Genomic DNA, 16,744 nt, shown 5'->3' with positions numbered 1-16,744 from the left:
GGCACCTGACCTGCTTTGAGTCATGCTCTGGGGTGGGTGGGGGAACACTGTGCAGTTGCTTTCTAAAGAACATTGTCTTGATTTTTTTCTTTTTTTTTTTTTCCCTGCACAAAGGCTTCCTTGATGAACAATAAAAACTTCTGTAAAACGACAAATTCGCGTATTTCGTTTTTCTCACTGACAAAGGCTCTCACTGAGGTTCCCCTTGGCTGCAGGGCCAGGAGAAGGCACATCCCAAGCTGTCACTGGGAATCTGGGCCTGAATGGATTCAGGTTGCCATTAGGCTGCATGTCCCATCAAGCCTTTGTTCTGCTGAGCAGGTGGAAGATTGCCTGGGATTGCTGCTGCTCTCTTCCCTGGACAAACACAACGCCTGCTGTGAGGCAACAGCCCCGTGTTGCAATCCCCAGAGGGACTCCTTGATATGGCCTTCCCTGCTGACTTGCACTTCCCCTGTGGCCTGATTCCTTGCTTGATTCCAAATAAAACTCAGAAATGTCATTTAAAGGCAGGGAACTTTGTTGTCACCTTCCTCTGGGACAGTTTTCCCTGTCTGTACCCACCCTCTGCAGCCAGGTGAGTGTTGAGCAGCAGGTTCTGGGCTGCTCCTGACCTCCTGGGAATACCTGCCTGCCTCTGGTCCCTCCCTCCCTGGTGATGATTTTATAATCAAGGCATAAAGTGAGGGGTGTGGTAATTGCCCTGCGTAGGTGTGGATTCTCACTGCTTCTCCCAGCCCATCCAAGATTCCTCAGTCTGGGAGCAGCACAGGAGAGGAACCAGCCACTGAGGACTCTGGAACGGCATGGAGAGCAAATGGAGTGGCTTGGTGCTGATCCTTTCTGTGTGCCTGGGCTCCTACCAAGGTAAGGCCAGGCCTGGGGGCAGGTAGGGCGTGGAGAGCCCAGAAAACTGCTGAATCCCAGAATTATTCCCAACTTTGCTGTCTAAGCTCCATAATGTGCTTCCTCTGGTGTTGGAGTTGGGCAGAGGAGAGCTGGTGAAGGTGGCACTGCTGTCTGTGTTATCCACCTGGAGGTGAGAGCTGGAACTTTCTCCCTCAAAGGTGATCTCAGGGCCAAAGAGGGTTTGTTCCCTCCTTTCTCTGGGATTCAGGTGCTGTGCTGGGGCATGGAAGGAGGGAAGCCAGCGTGTCTCTGCAGTGGTGGGGCAGAGGAGCTGCTCTCTCTCATGCTCCTGGTATTGGGGCCTGGCTGCTGATGTGTGAGCTGGGGGAAGCCACTTGGTTGTCACAACAGAGTGACTGTGCTGCCTTCTGAAGCTGCTCTTTTTTCCTGAGGCTCCTCGTGGGAGCTGCAGGAGGCAGGAAGCTGCCTCTGCTGTGGCTTGTTGAGCTCAGGGATGGGAGTGAGGTGATGTGCTCTGCTCACCTCAGGAGCCCTCTCAGCATGGGCACTTTGGGTGTCTGTGAGTGAATCCTCCTGCAGGCCACCCCTGAGTCATCCCCTGCCCATCCCCAGGAAGCAGCCTGGAAACAGCCTGCTTCTAACCTCGGGTCCTTGCCTGGGGGCAAATCACTGCTTCCTGGGGAAATCTTCCCTGGAATAAGTGCAGCCCTGCTCTTGTAAGCAACCCCCCATGTTTCTGAGTGAAAAGCTCCCCTTGCACCCCAGTTTTGGCACATTGGGCTCCCCAGATGTGACATTCCCAAGGTTTTGTGATGGAGGATTCAGGGAGGGGGGGAAGCATCCAGGTGTTCCAGCCAGCAGCAGGCAGAGCAGGAAAGTTCACCTGTTCTCCATACCTGGGGTGACACAGGAGTACAGGGAGTACTGTGGGGACCCTGCAAGCCTTGCAGGAGGGTTTGGGAGCTGGGTATTTATGGCTGTTGCTGTAACAGGGGCGTGCTCCGGGCCGGGAATTGGGGCGCTGGGACCCACGCTGCCACCCCCGGGCTTTACATCACAACCGGCTCGCCAGGCTGGGCCGGCTCGGCCGGGCAGCACCGAGGCTCCCTTCAATGCCAGCACAGCCCTGCCGGGGCTGCAGCTCCTGCTGGATCCCCCCTGAGCAAAGCCCACCCCATCCCCGGGCCGGGCAGACAGGAATAGGGCAGTTGTATCTGACCGAGATCGCTGGAGCATCCCTGCTTTACTCCTTTGCCAAAAATGCCATCGTTTAATAACCCTGTGTGCTGGCAGCATGAGGTGGCTCCAGCGCGGCTTTGAAATGTGTAGGAGAGCTCACGGGACACCAGTTGCCCCAGTTGCTTGCCCCGTGGCCGTGGTTTCCACCTAGGGAAGCTCCCCCTGCTCTCAGCTGTTGGGTACTGTGATTAGTCCTAATTATTTTCTGGCCCAGGACTGGTTTCCTGACTTTGCAGCTCGAGCAGGGTGAGGAGTAAGTGCTGAGCTGAGGATCTGAGCGGGCAGGAAAGTGCAGGAACAAACCACCCATGTCTTTTACATCCTCCCCACCACGGGGTCCCGGCTCTGTGAGAGATGCTGGGAGAGCAGCTCAGAAAAAATCTGCGGGGCTCTTGCCTTCCGTCTCCTCGGTTTTGGTGCTGCTCCTTAATGCTTCCGCTGACTTGCCATTCCTGTTTGCCCTGATGCCGGGGCTGAAAAACATAAATATATCCCTCTCAGCTGATGCGGCGAGCGCGGCATGGCGCAGCTGGGAAGCTGTGTGGGAAGCCTGGGAAGCCGGGGGGACTCGCCCTGCCCCGGGGCTCTCCTGCTGTCAGCCCGATGGGGAAATCGGGGCTGAAGCACCACCCGGCACCCGCCGAGCTGTGCCAGCGCTTTGGGGGGCAGGCGGGAGCCGTGGGGGTCTTGGGACCCCTCTCCCCATAACCCCTCCAGCCCCAGGGACTCTCCAGGGTGGCCCTGGGCACGCTGCAGTCTCAGGGATGAGCTGGAGGCGAAAATCCAGCATGCAGGGAAAGCATCTTTTGTGGAGAAACCTGGTAAGGGCAGGGCTGGGTGGAAGGAGCAGTTTCTGCCTTGGGATTTATTCCTGCTCTGCAAAATCACGGCTGGGGGATAAAAGCTGGATCTGCCCCCAAATTCCCGGAGCGGCTCCTGGCCAAAGCAAGGCGGCGAAGGGCTTGGGTTGCGCCCTTGTCCGCATCCTGGGTGGGCACAGTTCCCGGTGGAAACAAGCACTCGCTCCATCAGGAATGAGTCCTGACACACCAAGGTGACAATTAGAGCGCGGTTCTTGCGCCACGCCACCCAGCGCTGCCGGGGCGGGGAGCTACAGCCGGCAGAAAACGCTGTCGTGGGGAGGAAATAAAACCAAAAGAACCCCACCAAAAGCGGGGTTGCTCAATCGTCGCCGGGAGCCGTGGCGTGGCTATCCGTGGCTGCCGTGCGGGGCTGAGCGCCGGCGCCCCGCGTTCGCCCGTTTTGCAAGATTTATTGCGGCTTTTACAAGCAGCCGCCTCCGCAGCGTGTCAGAGAGGCTGAGGATGAGCCCCTAAATCCCTTTGCTTCTGGCCTTGTGACATCCCACTGGAAAAGCTGGCAGCCTGGCAAAATGGACTGTATAAAGTCATTTATAAGTGAAACACTTGCCCCCCCACTCCCTCCCCCAAACCCGCGACTTTGTGAGTTGAGGTGGAATCGCAGCAGGAGGGTGAGGAGCATCACTCCGAGCTCACTGCGGTGCAGAGGGATTAGTTGGGTGTTTTGGGGTGCCTTGAGGGCTGACAGCCGCCTCTCCCCTCCCGCAGCCGGGGCCAGCCCCCTCCACGAATGTGGCGAGCGGCCGGAGGACTGGTGCCGAGACGTGGCGACCGCCACCAAGTGCGGGGCGCTGGAGCTCTGCCGGCTCACGGCGTGGGACCGGGCTCTGGGGGTAACTGTGCGGGGAGCAGGGGATGCGGGGGGCTGCGGGAGACGCGCCCATCTGCCCCAGAATCTCCCAGAGATGTTGGGAGAACCCCAGACTGCTCATCCCAGCATCAGCGCGCCTGCAGAGAAAAAAGCAAAAATCAACGGGGTGCCCCGGGACGTTCACATGGGATGTTTTTGGGGTGGAGGGTTGGGATCTCGGTGCCGTGACAGCTCCCCGACGTGTCCCCTCTCTCAGCAGAAGGGGATCCCCTGTCACCTGTGCCAGGTGGCAGTTTCCGTGGTGGGCAAGATCCTGCAGGACAACCGCACCGAGGTGGGTCTCGGTGGGAGGGGGAGCGGGGCTGGTGCTCCTCCCCGCCAACACCACCGAGCCCTGAACGCTCTCTCTGCCACCCAGGAAAAGCTGCGGCTCTTCTTGGATAAGAAATGCCAGTACCTGCCCTTCCAGGACTGGTCTGTCAAGTGCAAGAGGATGGTGGACACCGGGATCCTTGTCCTGGTCCAGCTGGGCAAGCAAGTGCTGGTAATGCAGGGGAAGCCCCCGGGTTGGGGTTTTTCCGTAGAGATGGATGTCTTGGGGGCTTGCAGGGCAAAGGATGCTCCTGGAGCCTGGGACAAACCATCTGAAGGACGAGATGGAGAGGGAAGTGAGCCAGGGTGGGTGTGATGGAGGAGCTGCAGCCTCGAGCCCCCTCCCCACCCCTCTGCTCCCCCAGTCGGAACCCAAGGTGGTGTGTGGGACCATCAAGCTGTGCCAGCGCCGGGACAGACCCACAGAAACCTCCAAGGAGCCACCAGCAGCTGCCGCAAGCCCCAAGCAGGACTTGGCTGAGCTCATCTCCCCCTTCATGGCCAACGTGCCCCTCCTGCTGCACCCCCAGGAGCTGCCTCTCGGCGAGGCACAGGTACCGTGGCACAGGCAAGGATGGAGCTGAGCACGAGCTCATGGAAAGGTTTGGGTGGGAAGGGACCTTACAGATCATCCCTGCCACGAACAGGGAATGAGTCCAGGCTGCTCCAAGCCCCATCCAAGCTGGCCTTGGACGCTTCCAGGAGTGATGCAGCTGCCTGGACAACCGGTGCCAGTATCCTAATGCTGCTCAGGGATGAGAATCCCCTTAAAAACATCACCTACTTAACAACAATTAGAAAAAGCCTCTAAAACTTCTACAGAGCTGAAATGACCTCTGGCTGATGCTGTCACCAGCTTGGGGGGCTATTTCAGGATGCAAGAGGCAATAGAGAGATGCTGGTCAGAGTGCTGCCCCAAATTACAGTATTTAAATATTAAATATTTATTATTTATTTATTTAAATACTAGTTGGGGCATGGGGAGGAGGAAGATGGGGTTTTTTTTGTGGGGCACCAATGTGTTCCTGCCCTTGTTATCCTGCAGGAGACAGAACAGGTGTGTGGGGACTGCCTGCAGCTGCTGACAGCTGTGCAGAAGGAGCTGGGCGCTAACACTGCCTTCACCTGGGAGCTGCTGGGCCACGCCAAGCACGTGTGTGAGACCCTGACACCCGACCTGGCACAGAGGGTGAGGAATCTCACAGGGCTTTGGGCTGGAAGGGGCCTTAAAACAATTCCACTCCACCCCCTGCCCTGGGCAGGGACACCTTCCACCATCCCAGAAGCTCCAAACCCTGTCCTGGGACACTTGCAGGGATGGGCTGCCTTCTCCTCCTCGATGGGAGCATCTTTTGCAGATGCCTGCTCAGGGAGGGGCGAGTGCTGATGCTGTCTCTCCCTCCCTCCCTCCTGCAGTGCAAGCACTCCCTGGTTGAGTACATGGACACAGCTGCCCAGCTCCTGAGCTATGTGGTAAGAGGCTGAGGGCTCCCTAGGAATGCCAGGGTGCACACCCAATGCTCCCTTTTTTTAAGTTAAACTCACAGTTAACTTCAGTTAAACTGCTTAATATTCCTACAAAATATTGGTGTTTTTTTCCCCCCTTCTCTCTGCCTTTCAACTGCTGCAATTATATTTTATTTTCATTTTTCTTGCCATTTCCTGGCCCCTTCACCGGTAGCAAGCTGAGGTGAGTGAAATGCCATGCCCTGATGCACTGAAATTCCCCTCCCTGTGGCCAAGGCCTGCCTGATTTGGGATGTCCCCTCTCCCCAGGGCCCAATGGAGCTGTGTGGCCAGCTGGGACTCTGTGCCTCCACCTCGCCACTGCACCTCCACACGCTGCTCACCGAGAAGGTGATGCAGACCCTGAGCATGCTGGGGGTAAGTGGGAACACCCCCAATTCTGCTAGGCTCCTTAAAATCCAAACACTGTGAAGGGGGAGTTTTATTTTGTAATTAATTTCTTTGAACACCTCCATTTATGCAAAATGGGGAATACCTGTGATGAATGGTGAAGGAATAAGGACGAGGGTGGCTCTGGGGGGGCTCTGCATGCATCCCACCCCCTCATCCCCACAGGAGAGGGTGGGGAGCACTCCGCTGTGCGACGTGTGCCAGTTCACCGTGAAGACAGTCGAGAGCCTGCTGGAGAACAACGTGACAGAGGTGAGCCCCTCCGCCTCAGCCTGGCGCTGCAGAGGGGGCAAAGGGGCAGCGAGGAGCTTCCCTCTGGTGCCTTGTGCCGGCAGGAGCAGCTGGTGAACGACATTGAGAAGGTGTGCTACATGCTGCCCCACGGCGTCATCGGGCAGTGCAAGGACTTTGTCAACTCCTACGGCAAGGCCGTGGTGATCATGCTGCTGCAGGCCACCGACCCCGCGGCCGTCTGCGCCATGCTGCGCTGCTGCCCCCGCAGCGGGGACACCCTGCCCGGTGAGCTGGCACCCCGAGCGGGCATGGGGAGCTGGGTGTCCCCTCTGCTGGCTGCTGATGGCCGTGTTCTCCAGTGGCTGAATCCCTGGAGCGGCTGGCGGTGAGCTCGGGCGCCTTCTGCAACGTGTGCCAGATCCTCATCACCTACTTCGACAACGAGCTGCTCAAGAACGAGACGCTGGAGGAGCTGGGCGAGGTGCTGGAGAAGGGCTGTGCCATGCTGCCCATGCCTCTCACCAGCAAGGTGAGCTGAGGGGGGCACACCCAGTGCCAGCCCGTGGGGACCCCCCTGGTGCCAGGCTCACCCCTCTCTCCCTGCCAGTGCCAGGCGCTCGTGCTGCAGTATGAGCCGGCGGCCGTGCGGCTCTTCGTGCAGATGATGGACCCCACCTTTGTCTGCACTGTAAGTGTCCTCATCCCTGGGCATCCTTTGTCCCAGCATGTGGGTCAGGGTGCTCAGAGGCTCCTCATGGAGGTTTTCTCCCTCTCCCTTCCACCCTCTTCCTTGGCAATGCAGAAACTCAGAGCCTGTGACTCAGGCAAGGAGGATCTCTTGGGCTCGGTACCCTGTGCTTGGGGCCCACAGTACTGGTGCAAGAACATGGCTACGGCGGTCGAGTGCCACGTGAGTGCCCCACTCATGTCCCCTCCCCTTGGGATGGCAGTCCTTGCATCCCAGTGTCATCCCAACCAGCCTCCCCTTGGGATGGCAGTCCTTGCATCCCAACCACCATCCCAACCCTCCTCCCCTTGGGATGTCAGTCCCTCCACCCCCGTGCCATCCCTGCCCGTCCCTCCCGTAGGCTGTCGCGCACTGCCAGCGCCACGTGTGGCACTAGGAGCCGTGTCCCCAGCTGGCCCGACTCGCTCCGTTTGGATCGGGATCCCGGCTCCCTTCCCTTGGGACGTGCCTGCACTCACAGATGCCCGTGGCAGGAGCCATCCGGGGAACCCCAGCGGCCTCGGCCACTTCCTCTTCCACTCCTGGGGCTTGGATTTCCAAATCAGGTTAAGGGACTCGTTAATATTTTCAGGACTAGGGATTCAGCCTTGAGGTCTCTCAGGGTGGCTGTGAAATCCCCAACCTCTATTCCCACCTCTATCTCCATCCCCAATCCCTCCTCTACCTCTCCATCCCACCCTGAACCACTCGTAAGGTCCAGATCCTGCAACGTGGATCTGTCCCCGTGGGCTGGGCTGGGCTCTGCTGCTCAAACGCTGGCCCCTCACTCCTGACTGGCCACTCCATCCTCACCTGAACATAAAGTGAATGAGTTTGGGTACAAGGATTTTTCTTTCACGCCCCCATCCCTGCTGGGGGTCCCTGCCGTGGTGGCAAGGGCAGCAGGGTACTGGCTTGTCCCTCCCAGTAGTGTTGGGGGGATGCCTGCAGTGCCTGGTCCTGGGCGTGCATGGGAGCATCCCATCACAAATAAACTCTTCCCGTGAGCCTGGCTGGTTGTGTCCTTCCTCCTTGTGCTGGGGGCTGCAGTGGGACTGTGGGCAAACCCAGAGGAGGTTTAATGCTTCCCCCAAAATCCCGGGTGCAGCAACACCCAGGGTGGCATCTGGTGAAGATGATGGATTGAGGGGTGAGTCAAAAGAGGGTCTTCTCTCCCAAAAGGGGTTTAGATCTGGGGAGGAAGGACGACAGACAGGTGACCCAAAGCCATAGACAGTGTATTTCTGAGTCCCGTAACAGACCGTGCCCGAAACTCTCCACAAGGTTACTGTGACTGGAAACAAACCCCCGAACAAACAACCCCAAATGCAAGAGAAAAGGGGAAAGAAAAGGGCAACAAAAGACACGCACGAGCACTGCACATCCAGTTACTCTCTCTCTTTTGACATCGCAACAAGTTTTGGTAAAGCCAGCGAAATGGAGGAATGTCTTCGGGTTGGGTTTTTTTTTTTTTCCTTTTTAATTTTTTGGGTCTTTCCTTACTGGAAAGGTGACGTTAATGCCAAAAGGATTTGGTATCTCCCCATGCTTCCCTGGCCTTCCCCATGCTCGTGGTCAAGGTGTGACAGCTGCTTGTCCCCAGCCTGTTCCCAGGGATGGCAGCACATCATCCGCATCTTCACTGCACCTTCCTCCCCTGTCCAGTCTGGACTCATCAGCTTCACTTAGCTTTTATTTTCTTTTTTTTTTTTAGAAAAAAACCCTTTTGTTTTTCTTCTTTTTAATAAGAAAAATAAAAAAAATTTAATGGTTTCATGGATAAATGACAGGCGAGTAAAAGCATTCCGGTCCTGAGAGCCCTCTCCCGGGGCCAAGCCCTCTGAGGCCACCGGAGCGATCTGCACCGGGGCAACCTGGACTCCTGCAGGGGAAGAGGGGGGCCAAGCACCGGTCTCAGGGTGCCCCTGGCCCCCACCACGGCCCCCCTGGGTCTGTGCTCCCTCCTGGCTTGCCTAGAGCAGCAGCAGCGCTCGTCATAGCTCGGTGATCTCCAGAGGGCTCTCCATGATCGCCTCGCGCATCTTGTGCAGCGGGGTGGACTTGGCCGACTCGGTGCGGGCGTTGTGGTCGCTGTAGCCCCCGCAGTCGGCGGTCAGAGTCTCCAGCGAGCGGCCCAGCACCTTCTGGTCATCCTCGGGCAGGCTGTTGAGGTCTGAGGCCAGCAGCGTGCCCGTGCTGCCGTGCACCACGTGGATGCCGTCGGGTCCCTTCAGCTCCACCGGCTGCTTGTGGCGGAAGCGCAGGCTGCCCTGGCTGGGGCTGCGCTCTTCCTCCTCGTCCTCCAGCTCTTTCTGGATCAGCTGCAAGAGACATGTGGAGCAGGGAATCACCACCATCCTGGTTTCCCTGAGTCCTGCGGTGCTGGAGTGCAGCCAGAGGGAAGGGATCTCCTCTTCTGAAGCACCCTCGGAGCGTGGTGATAAGGATCAGCAGGAGATGAACTCCAGCTGGATCGCTCCATCCTTGGCTGGATGCTCAGGCTCTGGCTGCCAGGTGGCCCCAGAGTGGCCAAGTTTGGTGGACCCAGGTTGGAATTTGGGGTTGCATGAGGGAGGAAGATGAAGGAAGGCTGGATGGGGCTGGAGGGGAATAAAGGCATGGACAGATGGAGGGAAGAAAGGCTAAAATGCATCTCCCATCCCTCTGCTCTCTACCCCTCGTTCGGCGCCCCCATGAAGGGTAGAAGGAACTGCTTCTCCCTTCTGCACCAACACCCTCCATCCCAACATTTTTGCCTCAAAACCCTGTGTTTTTGAGGCAAAAACTGGAGAAGCAGAAGGAAGGGAAGATGATCCCCCAGAGCTTTCAGCCTTGTCAGAAATGGGAGCTGTGGACAGAGCCCAATCTGCAAAGAGGGGCGTCCTCCCCTGGGGTCAGAGAGACCACGGGAGAAGATGCCGATCAGAGGAGTCACCAGCAGCCTGGAAAACCAGCGGGAACCAGTGCAAAACCAATGCCTGGCTTGTTTTGACCAAGCAGAGAGTTGGGGCACCACGGGGTGCCAGGGAGCATGGCCACAGGGAGTGACCAGAGCCCGTGGGGCCAGGAAGACACACTGCATCCCAGAGGGCACGGCAAGCATCTCCCCACGCCCACGCACACCCCTCTACCTCCGAGACCGAGGAGCGGTCCCCCTGACTGGCGGTGGCCTTATGCACCATCCGCTGGGCAAAGAGCTTTTTCAGGCGCATGTAATCGTCCAGCACCACCTTCAGGAGAGTGCCCTGGGTGGAGGAGGAGAGACTGGGCGTTATCCAGGGGACATGGCTCCGTCAGAGGGAGGCTGGCCTCATCCCATCAGAGCTGGAAGATGCAGCTGGAAGAGAATTCTCCTCGGTGTGGGATTGCTGCTGCTCAGTGCTCACCTTGATGGGTCCCTCGCGCATGATCTGCCCCAGCTTGGCGATGTTGTCGTACTCCTGGATGGCCGCCCGCAGGTAGCGGTCATCCTCAGGCTTGGCAGCTGAGGGCTCCCTGCCAAAGGTGCCCTGCAAATAGAGGGGAGAGGGGCTCAGGATGTGCAGGAGCAGGGACACTGTGTCCTGCTGGGGGCTGTGAAACACTAGTCTTAGAAAATTAGGGTTTTAGGTACCTTGCTGAAAATATTTGAAAGTTAGAAGGGAGTAGTTATCTGAAACTTATTGTCTGTCATTTTATGTTTGCTCAGCTGCGCTTACAATGGGAAAAGACAAAACTAGTGAGCAGATCCAAAGGAACATAGACAATGCAAGCAGAAACCTATTCTTTGAAAAACTGAACTATCCCCAGAAATAATTTGTATTTTCATTCATAGAAAAGATCAAGAATTTACAGTGAGGAACACTCGCCTTACTTCCTCCTTTTAAGACCCCTGCCCACGAAAACGACCCCAGACTTAATTTAAGAAGTCAATCAATGCTTAATAGCTATTCAAGCTAATTACCACAGGAGGCATGGGATGGGAGGGGCTGTTACTGTGAATATGTGTTTGTTTGAATCCTTTGTCAATAAACAGTCTTTGTGATCACCTGTGATTTTGCAGTATTAGAGGATTACCTCACGCTGCTGCCCAGCGCTGAATAAACACACACTTTCTAACTTTAAACTGTTAGAGAGTCTTTTGTCCATCACAGTATTAGACCAACAGTCATATTTTGGCAAATCAGCCATGTCTCACGTGGGTGCGGGCAGGGCTGTTCCACAGGTCGGTGATCTCGCTCAGGTTCTCGGGCAGGTCGTCCTCGTGCTCTGCCTGTGCTGCCAGCTCCATGTTCCTGCAGAAGGGGTCCAGCCACACCGGGTTGGCCCTGCCCAGGGGATGGAACAGCTGTCAGAGAGCGGTGTCACCCCTGAGCCCACCCAGTGTGGGAGTCCAGGGTTTTTCCCTGGCTCCTTTGGGGGTGCAAAAACCCCCCTGGCAGACCTCTCAGAGACCCCTGAGTGCTGCCCAGGAGCTGCAGGGGCTGGATTTGGCTCCTTAGGAGAATCTGCCCACATTGAGAGAAGAGACACAGAAAATAATGATGAGTAGAGTGTAAATTAGAATGTTAGAACGTAGATAAATAGGTTTTCTTGAATGTTTATGATAAGGGACACGTGGCCAAGATGGAGAATTTAGGGGGGTGGACACCTTTTCCTCCTTCTTCTCCATGTCATCCATGTTGGGTGACACGTCGGCACTCTTGGATTGGTTGGGGTCAGGGCTGGACCATTTAATAAAATTGTATTGTATTGGGAAAATTTTGTAAACATGTAATACGTAGTACTAACTATATAAGATAAGCCCTGCCTTCACCAGGCAGATTCCACCATGGATGCCAGGCTGAGCAGACCGCTGCTGGCCAGGCAAAAGGTCCCAGAGATAAGAGATAATAAACAGTCCTTGGAAAAAGAGAAAACCGTCTCCGGCAGTCTCTCTTCAGCAGCTTCGGGGAAATCCAGGGTTTGAACCACCTTCGTGTCCCTCTGGAGTGATCTCGGGGCAGAGGAGGAACCCCAGACTGGGACAACCCAGAGCCTGGATGCTGGGGTTGTGCTGCCTCCTCCTGCCCTGTGCAGGTAAGAATTTGGCTGCTCTGGATGCAGACGTGTGTCCAACCTTGCCCATTATCTCTGCTTGCCCCAAATCAGGCCGGGATTGGCAGACATGGAGTCACAGGAGAATGAATAAATATGTTTTTAGCTTAGAAAGCTCTCAGAGTAAGCTCCATGCAGAGCAGAGCAGAGAGACATGGTGTCTCCACCTCCTGGTTCCAAAACACAGGCATCTCTCTCTGGGAGGCAGCCTCCAACCCCAGGAGGTGGCACTCACCCATCAAAGGAGTACTTGTTGGTGTTTGGCATGTCCATGATGTCCATGAAGCCTCTGTTCCCTGCAAAAGGCAGGGATGAGAGTTAGGGTGGCACGTTGGTGGGCTTAGCAAGCCATGGGGTGACACTTCTTTATCAGAGGGGGATAAACAGCAACAAACGGGCACTGAGAAACAAGGTGGGGCGGGGCAGGTAATGCAGAGCCTGATGCTGAGAAAAGCCCCCACCTCCACACCTCTCAGGGCAGGATCACTTCTAATATACACCCCATAATATCCCCTGTGTCTCCCTGTGACCCCCACTCTCCCAGGCACCTGGGGCACCCCCAAACTCTGCTCACCAGTGGAGCCAGCCACGATGGCTTTCAACTTCCTTTTGTGCCTGCAAAAGCAACACAGCAAATCAGGGAAGAAAATAAGGAAGATGATGGAAAGGAGAAGGACACACAGATTTGCAATAACCTTTCATACAGGGCATGCATTAAATAATAAATATTAAATCAGGCTGGGGAGCTTGGAAGGGGGATTACCATTAGTATTAAACCATGCATTTTGGGAGAAGAGGCTTGGGAAGCTGATGCCCTCCTTTGCTTGCTGGCATTTCCAGGGCCATGCTAGTCCCCCTGGTCCAAGGGGACATTGCAGGGGCAGGGCAGAGCCCTGGAGCTACTCACACAGTCCGGTAGTACCAATTCATGAGGATGAAGAGCATGGCAGCCAGGAAGAGCAGGACAGCCAGCACGATGATTGCCATCTAGGAGAGACACAGGGGGAACCACCAGCATGTGGCCAGCACCTGCTGGTGGCCACATGCCCAATGTCGCATGGGTGGAACATCTCTCCAGACCCTGAGCAGTCCCATGGGAAGGGACAGCACCCCCTCTGTGAGCAGCACCCCCAACCCCAGCTGGGTCCTCACCTGCAGAGCCGAGAGGTCGTCTGGTGCCCGGGCAGTGATGGCCGGCTGCACGTCCAGCACGTTGTAGTTCCTGAAGAGATTCCTCAGCTGCTCCTTGTTCTCGTCTATCATCTGGATAACCCTGGGAAGAGAAGGGTTGCTTGGGCACCTTGACATGTCAGTGAGGGTCCCCAGGGAGCCAGGCTGGGTGGGGGACGTACCGCTCCACATCCAGGATGCGGTTGGTCTCCCTGTTCACCACGTGGATCAGCAGCTCCGTCTGGGCAAAGTTCACCCGGCCTTTCTTGTCAACGTGGAACTGGGGACAGACAGCAAGGGTGCAGAGTGGGAGAGGAGTCTCCTCCTGAGCATGCCTCGAGGCATGAGACCTTGTGTGGCAAGAGACCCTCAGGCATCAATCTGGACCCTTTTCTGCACCCCAGCCTGGGTGTATCCATGTCTTGGGCTGCAATACAGGATGTGGCCAGCAATGTGTGTTCTGTCACCATCTGTTGAAGTGGGTGGGGCAGTGACCCTGATCTCCTGGCACATATTCTCTGCTAATGGGCCATCTTTAAACCAGCTGGGACAATCATCTTTATCTTTCCCACAACCCATCCTCCCTCCAGGAGATATCATTTGCTGCTGGGACATTGAGTCCCAGTGCATGACTGATAAAATTACATCATCCCACTGGGAGATGCTCCAGCCAGGGGAGGAGCCAAGCCTTTCCTACCTAAACAAAAACTGAGATTTTGGACAGAAAGATAATCTTCTTTCCACTGGATTCCAGAGAAAAGCCAGAACTTCCCACATCATCCCTGGACCTTCGGAGGAAAACTGCACCTTCTCCAGGAGCACTGCTCCAGCTGAACCACATCTGCCACTGCAGGAGGATGCAGCCACCATTGAATGGGACTGCTGCCAACACCCTGACTGACTGACAGGGTGTCAGCTTGGATTCTGACTCTGTCAGTGTTTTGGGATTGTTTTTTGTAATACTGCATTTCTATTTTAATATTCCTAGTAAAGAACTGTTATTCCTAATTCCCACATCTTTGCTTGAGAGCCTCTTAATTTCAGAATTATAATAATAATTTGAAGGAAGTGGGTTTATATTCTCCATTCCAAAGAGAACCCTTATTGGCAGACACCTGTCCTTCAAACCAGGACAATCCATCACCTTCAGAGCCCAGGAGTGTCTGTGGTTATCCAGGCAGGACTCCCGCCAGTTAGCACATGGAAGGTTATCAAGACCCTCAAAGCCACCCCCAAGGTGGATGGTTACCTGCACGTCATCCGTGTTGACGATGGCGCCCGTGATGTTGGAGAGTAGGCTGATGAACTCCTCCTCGAACTGCCTGACCTTGTCAGGGATCTCGTTGATGATGATTTTGACCCTCTGGTCGTCCCTCAGGATGTAAATCCCCACAATGGCCGTGTCATTGTGGCCCACCAGGTCGGAGGCCATGATGTCCACCACGAAGTAGCCGGGGTTATAGGCTGTGAAGAGGTCAAAGGTTCGCAGGATGCCATCCAGGGTTCCTGTGGGATGGACAAGCCCAGGATTAGTGACCCCAGCCATGGGGACACCTTTGGCCACATCTCTGCCCCCAAAGCCCCAGGCTCCTGCAGCAGCCTGGGCACCCACCGATGCTGAAGATGTTGGCCACCTCCTCGGAGTCGTTGGAGTGCTGCTTGATGTAGCGGATGCCCAGGATGTTGTACAGGACCAGGCTGTTGTTGCCCACATCAGCATCCACCGCCAGCACTCTGATCAGCTCCGACCCCACCTTGGCATCGGTGGCGACCCCTTTGAGGGAGAGATGGGAAAGGGATCTGGGGCCAGGCTGGCTCTCGCTGCCCTGCCCTCCTGTTGTGTTTTCCTGGCAGTATCTCTGGCTCCTGCTGCCCCCCCCATTCCCTGTCACCTCTTACCCGCTGTGTACTCTGACTTGGTGAACTGTGGCGCCTGGTCATTGATATCTTCCAGGAAGATCCGCACCTCCTGAAGGGTCAGGTCCTCAGTGAGGTCCCAGAACTGGGCTCTTCCTGCCCTCTGGCCCCGGGGAGGAGCCCAGTTCCTCTGGCTGGATGCTTTGACAATGATGGAGTGGTAGGGCTCCTTCTCCCGGTCTAGGTCTCGCAAGACCTTCAACTTCCCTTCTCGGCTCAGCTGGAAGTTGCTCTCCTGATTCCCAGCTGGGTGCAGAAAAGCATCCCCAGTTAGTCCTCCTTGGGTTTGGCACTTCCAAAAATGCCAAGCAGGGCAGAGAAGCAGCAAGGAGAGGACGTGAATCCTGTGTGTGGGGGACACACAGCTCCACACCCACCTGCTATGAAGTAGTAGACAATGGCATTGGAGCCCTCGTCGGCGTCCACCGCGCCGGTGACGTTCCCCACCACAGTGCCTGGCTGTGAGTGCTCGGGGACAGAGAGTGCCTGGTACTGGGGACTATCCTTCTGCCAGAGACCCCAGGAAAGGAATGCTGTGAGCACTGGGGCTGCTTCAAATAAAAGCAGATAAATCCCACGGTACTCCCCGCCACGGTGACACACAGGTGTGTGCGCTCCATCGCATGTGCTCGCCAGCATCCCCATCCCTGCATCCCCTGCATCCCCTGCATCCCCTGCATCCCTTGCATCCCCTGCATCCCACCCCCTTCGCCCTGGTCCCTCACAGGTGGCCTGAGGAAGACGGGCTCATTGTCATCGATGTCATCCAGCTCTATCTGCAGGGGCTGCATGGTCTCATAGGGCGGCTGGCCCTGGTCACAGGCCACGATGATCAGCTGGGGAGAGAGGCAAAAGGGCTGTCCTGGGCAAAATCACACGGCCTGGGAGACATGACTGAGAGGACAGCTGGATGGTGGAGCATTTTGGGGGGATTTAACAGGGAATTGGGTGATGCCCCAAGAGGATGCAACCCTCCTATGACCCTAGATAACCCCCAGCTCCTGCTGAGATGTGACATCTCCACAGCTGTGCCATCCCCACCACATCCCTCGCAGCCCAGCAGCCCTGGGGTGCCTGGCTCACGTTGTACACTGCCTGCTTCTCCCGGTCCAGCCTCATGGCCGTCTGGATCAGCCCACTGACGGCGTCGATGCTGAAATACTCCCAGTCCTTGTTGCCTGCCCCGGTTTTCAGCAGGTTGTAGAGCACCACTCCGTTGAGACCTTCGTCCTTGTCCGTGGCATACACCTCGTAGACGTTGGAGCGCAAGGGGATCTCCTGCTTGCACACACACAGCCCTTCAGCCTTGGCACTGCACGCCCACCCCCTGCTCCCCCTGCCCCTCCACACCCCTTTGGTCCAGACTCCCTTGGGTTTGGAGGTCAGCAGGCTCCCATTACCCAAAACCCAACATGGAGCTGCGATTCTCTCTGGCCTGCTGGCTGGAGACTCGCTGAGACATGCACCAGGGACTGGCTGAGTCAAGCCTGGCTTCCCAGAAAGGAGAACCATCTTCAATGTCAGCATTTC

At 56.4% G+C, this 16,744-nt stretch overlaps 2 protein-coding genes across 3 annotated transcripts in view; one reads left to right on the top strand and one right to left on the bottom strand.

The window, feature by feature from the left end:
* Positions 1–650: 650 nt before the first annotated feature.
* Positions 651–7,919, top strand: LOC306805323 (prosaposin-like). Of its 2 annotated transcripts, none has more exons than XM_079313004.1 (14): positions 651–867; positions 3,699–3,823; positions 4,058–4,135; positions 4,220–4,345; positions 4,539–4,727; positions 5,219–5,362; positions 5,590–5,646; positions 5,950–6,057; positions 6,256–6,342; positions 6,426–6,609; positions 6,684–6,853; positions 6,932–7,012; positions 7,127–7,234; positions 7,413–7,919. In XM_079313004.1, exons 1-14 carry the CDS (start codon positions 807–809, stop codon positions 7,446–7,448), a joined length of 1,554 nt encoding a protein of 517 aa, XP_079169130.1. In that variant the 5' UTR covers positions 651–806; the 3' UTR covers positions 7,449–7,919. The 2 variants fall into 2 exon arrangements, with proteins under 2 accessions (XP_079169130.1, XP_079169131.1); XM_079313005.1 differs by having other exon boundaries at positions 655–867; positions 4,061–4,135.
* A 349-nt stretch (positions 7,920–8,268) lies between these two features.
* Positions 8,269–16,744, bottom strand: part of CDH23 (cadherin related 23) — a 169,406-nt gene continuing 160,930 nt past the window's right edge. The window contains exons 54-68 of the mRNA XM_079312979.1: positions 16,298–16,492; positions 15,940–16,050; positions 15,592–15,721; positions 15,197–15,460; positions 14,910–15,071; positions 14,547–14,803; positions 13,480–13,577; positions 13,280–13,400; positions 13,035–13,114; positions 12,702–12,742; positions 12,363–12,423; positions 11,229–11,358; positions 10,438–10,560; positions 10,183–10,296; positions 8,269–9,372 (exon numbers count right to left, since the gene is read on the bottom strand). Of these exons, the coding sequence (XP_079169105.1) occupies positions 9,046–9,372; positions 10,183–10,296; positions 10,438–10,560; positions 11,229–11,358; positions 12,363–12,423; positions 12,702–12,742; positions 13,035–13,114; positions 13,280–13,400; positions 13,480–13,577; positions 14,547–14,803; positions 14,910–15,071; positions 15,197–15,460; positions 15,592–15,721; positions 15,940–16,050; positions 16,298–16,492 (2,214 nt within the window). The 3' untranslated portion in view covers positions 8,269–9,045. The remainder of the gene's footprint in view (positions 9,373–10,182; positions 10,297–10,437; positions 10,561–11,228; positions 11,359–12,362; positions 12,424–12,701; positions 12,743–13,034; positions 13,115–13,279; positions 13,401–13,479; positions 13,578–14,546; positions 14,804–14,909; positions 15,072–15,196; positions 15,461–15,591; positions 15,722–15,939; positions 16,051–16,297; positions 16,493–16,744) is intronic.

Source organism: Erithacus rubecula (genome assembly GCF_903797595.1).
Source record: "Erithacus rubecula genome assembly, chromosome: 9".
NCBI classification, from domain to species: Eukaryota; Metazoa; Chordata; class Aves; order Passeriformes; family Muscicapidae; genus Erithacus; species Erithacus rubecula.
Note: the sequence above shows the minus strand (reverse complement) of the source record. Positions and strands in the feature narration are given on the sequence as shown.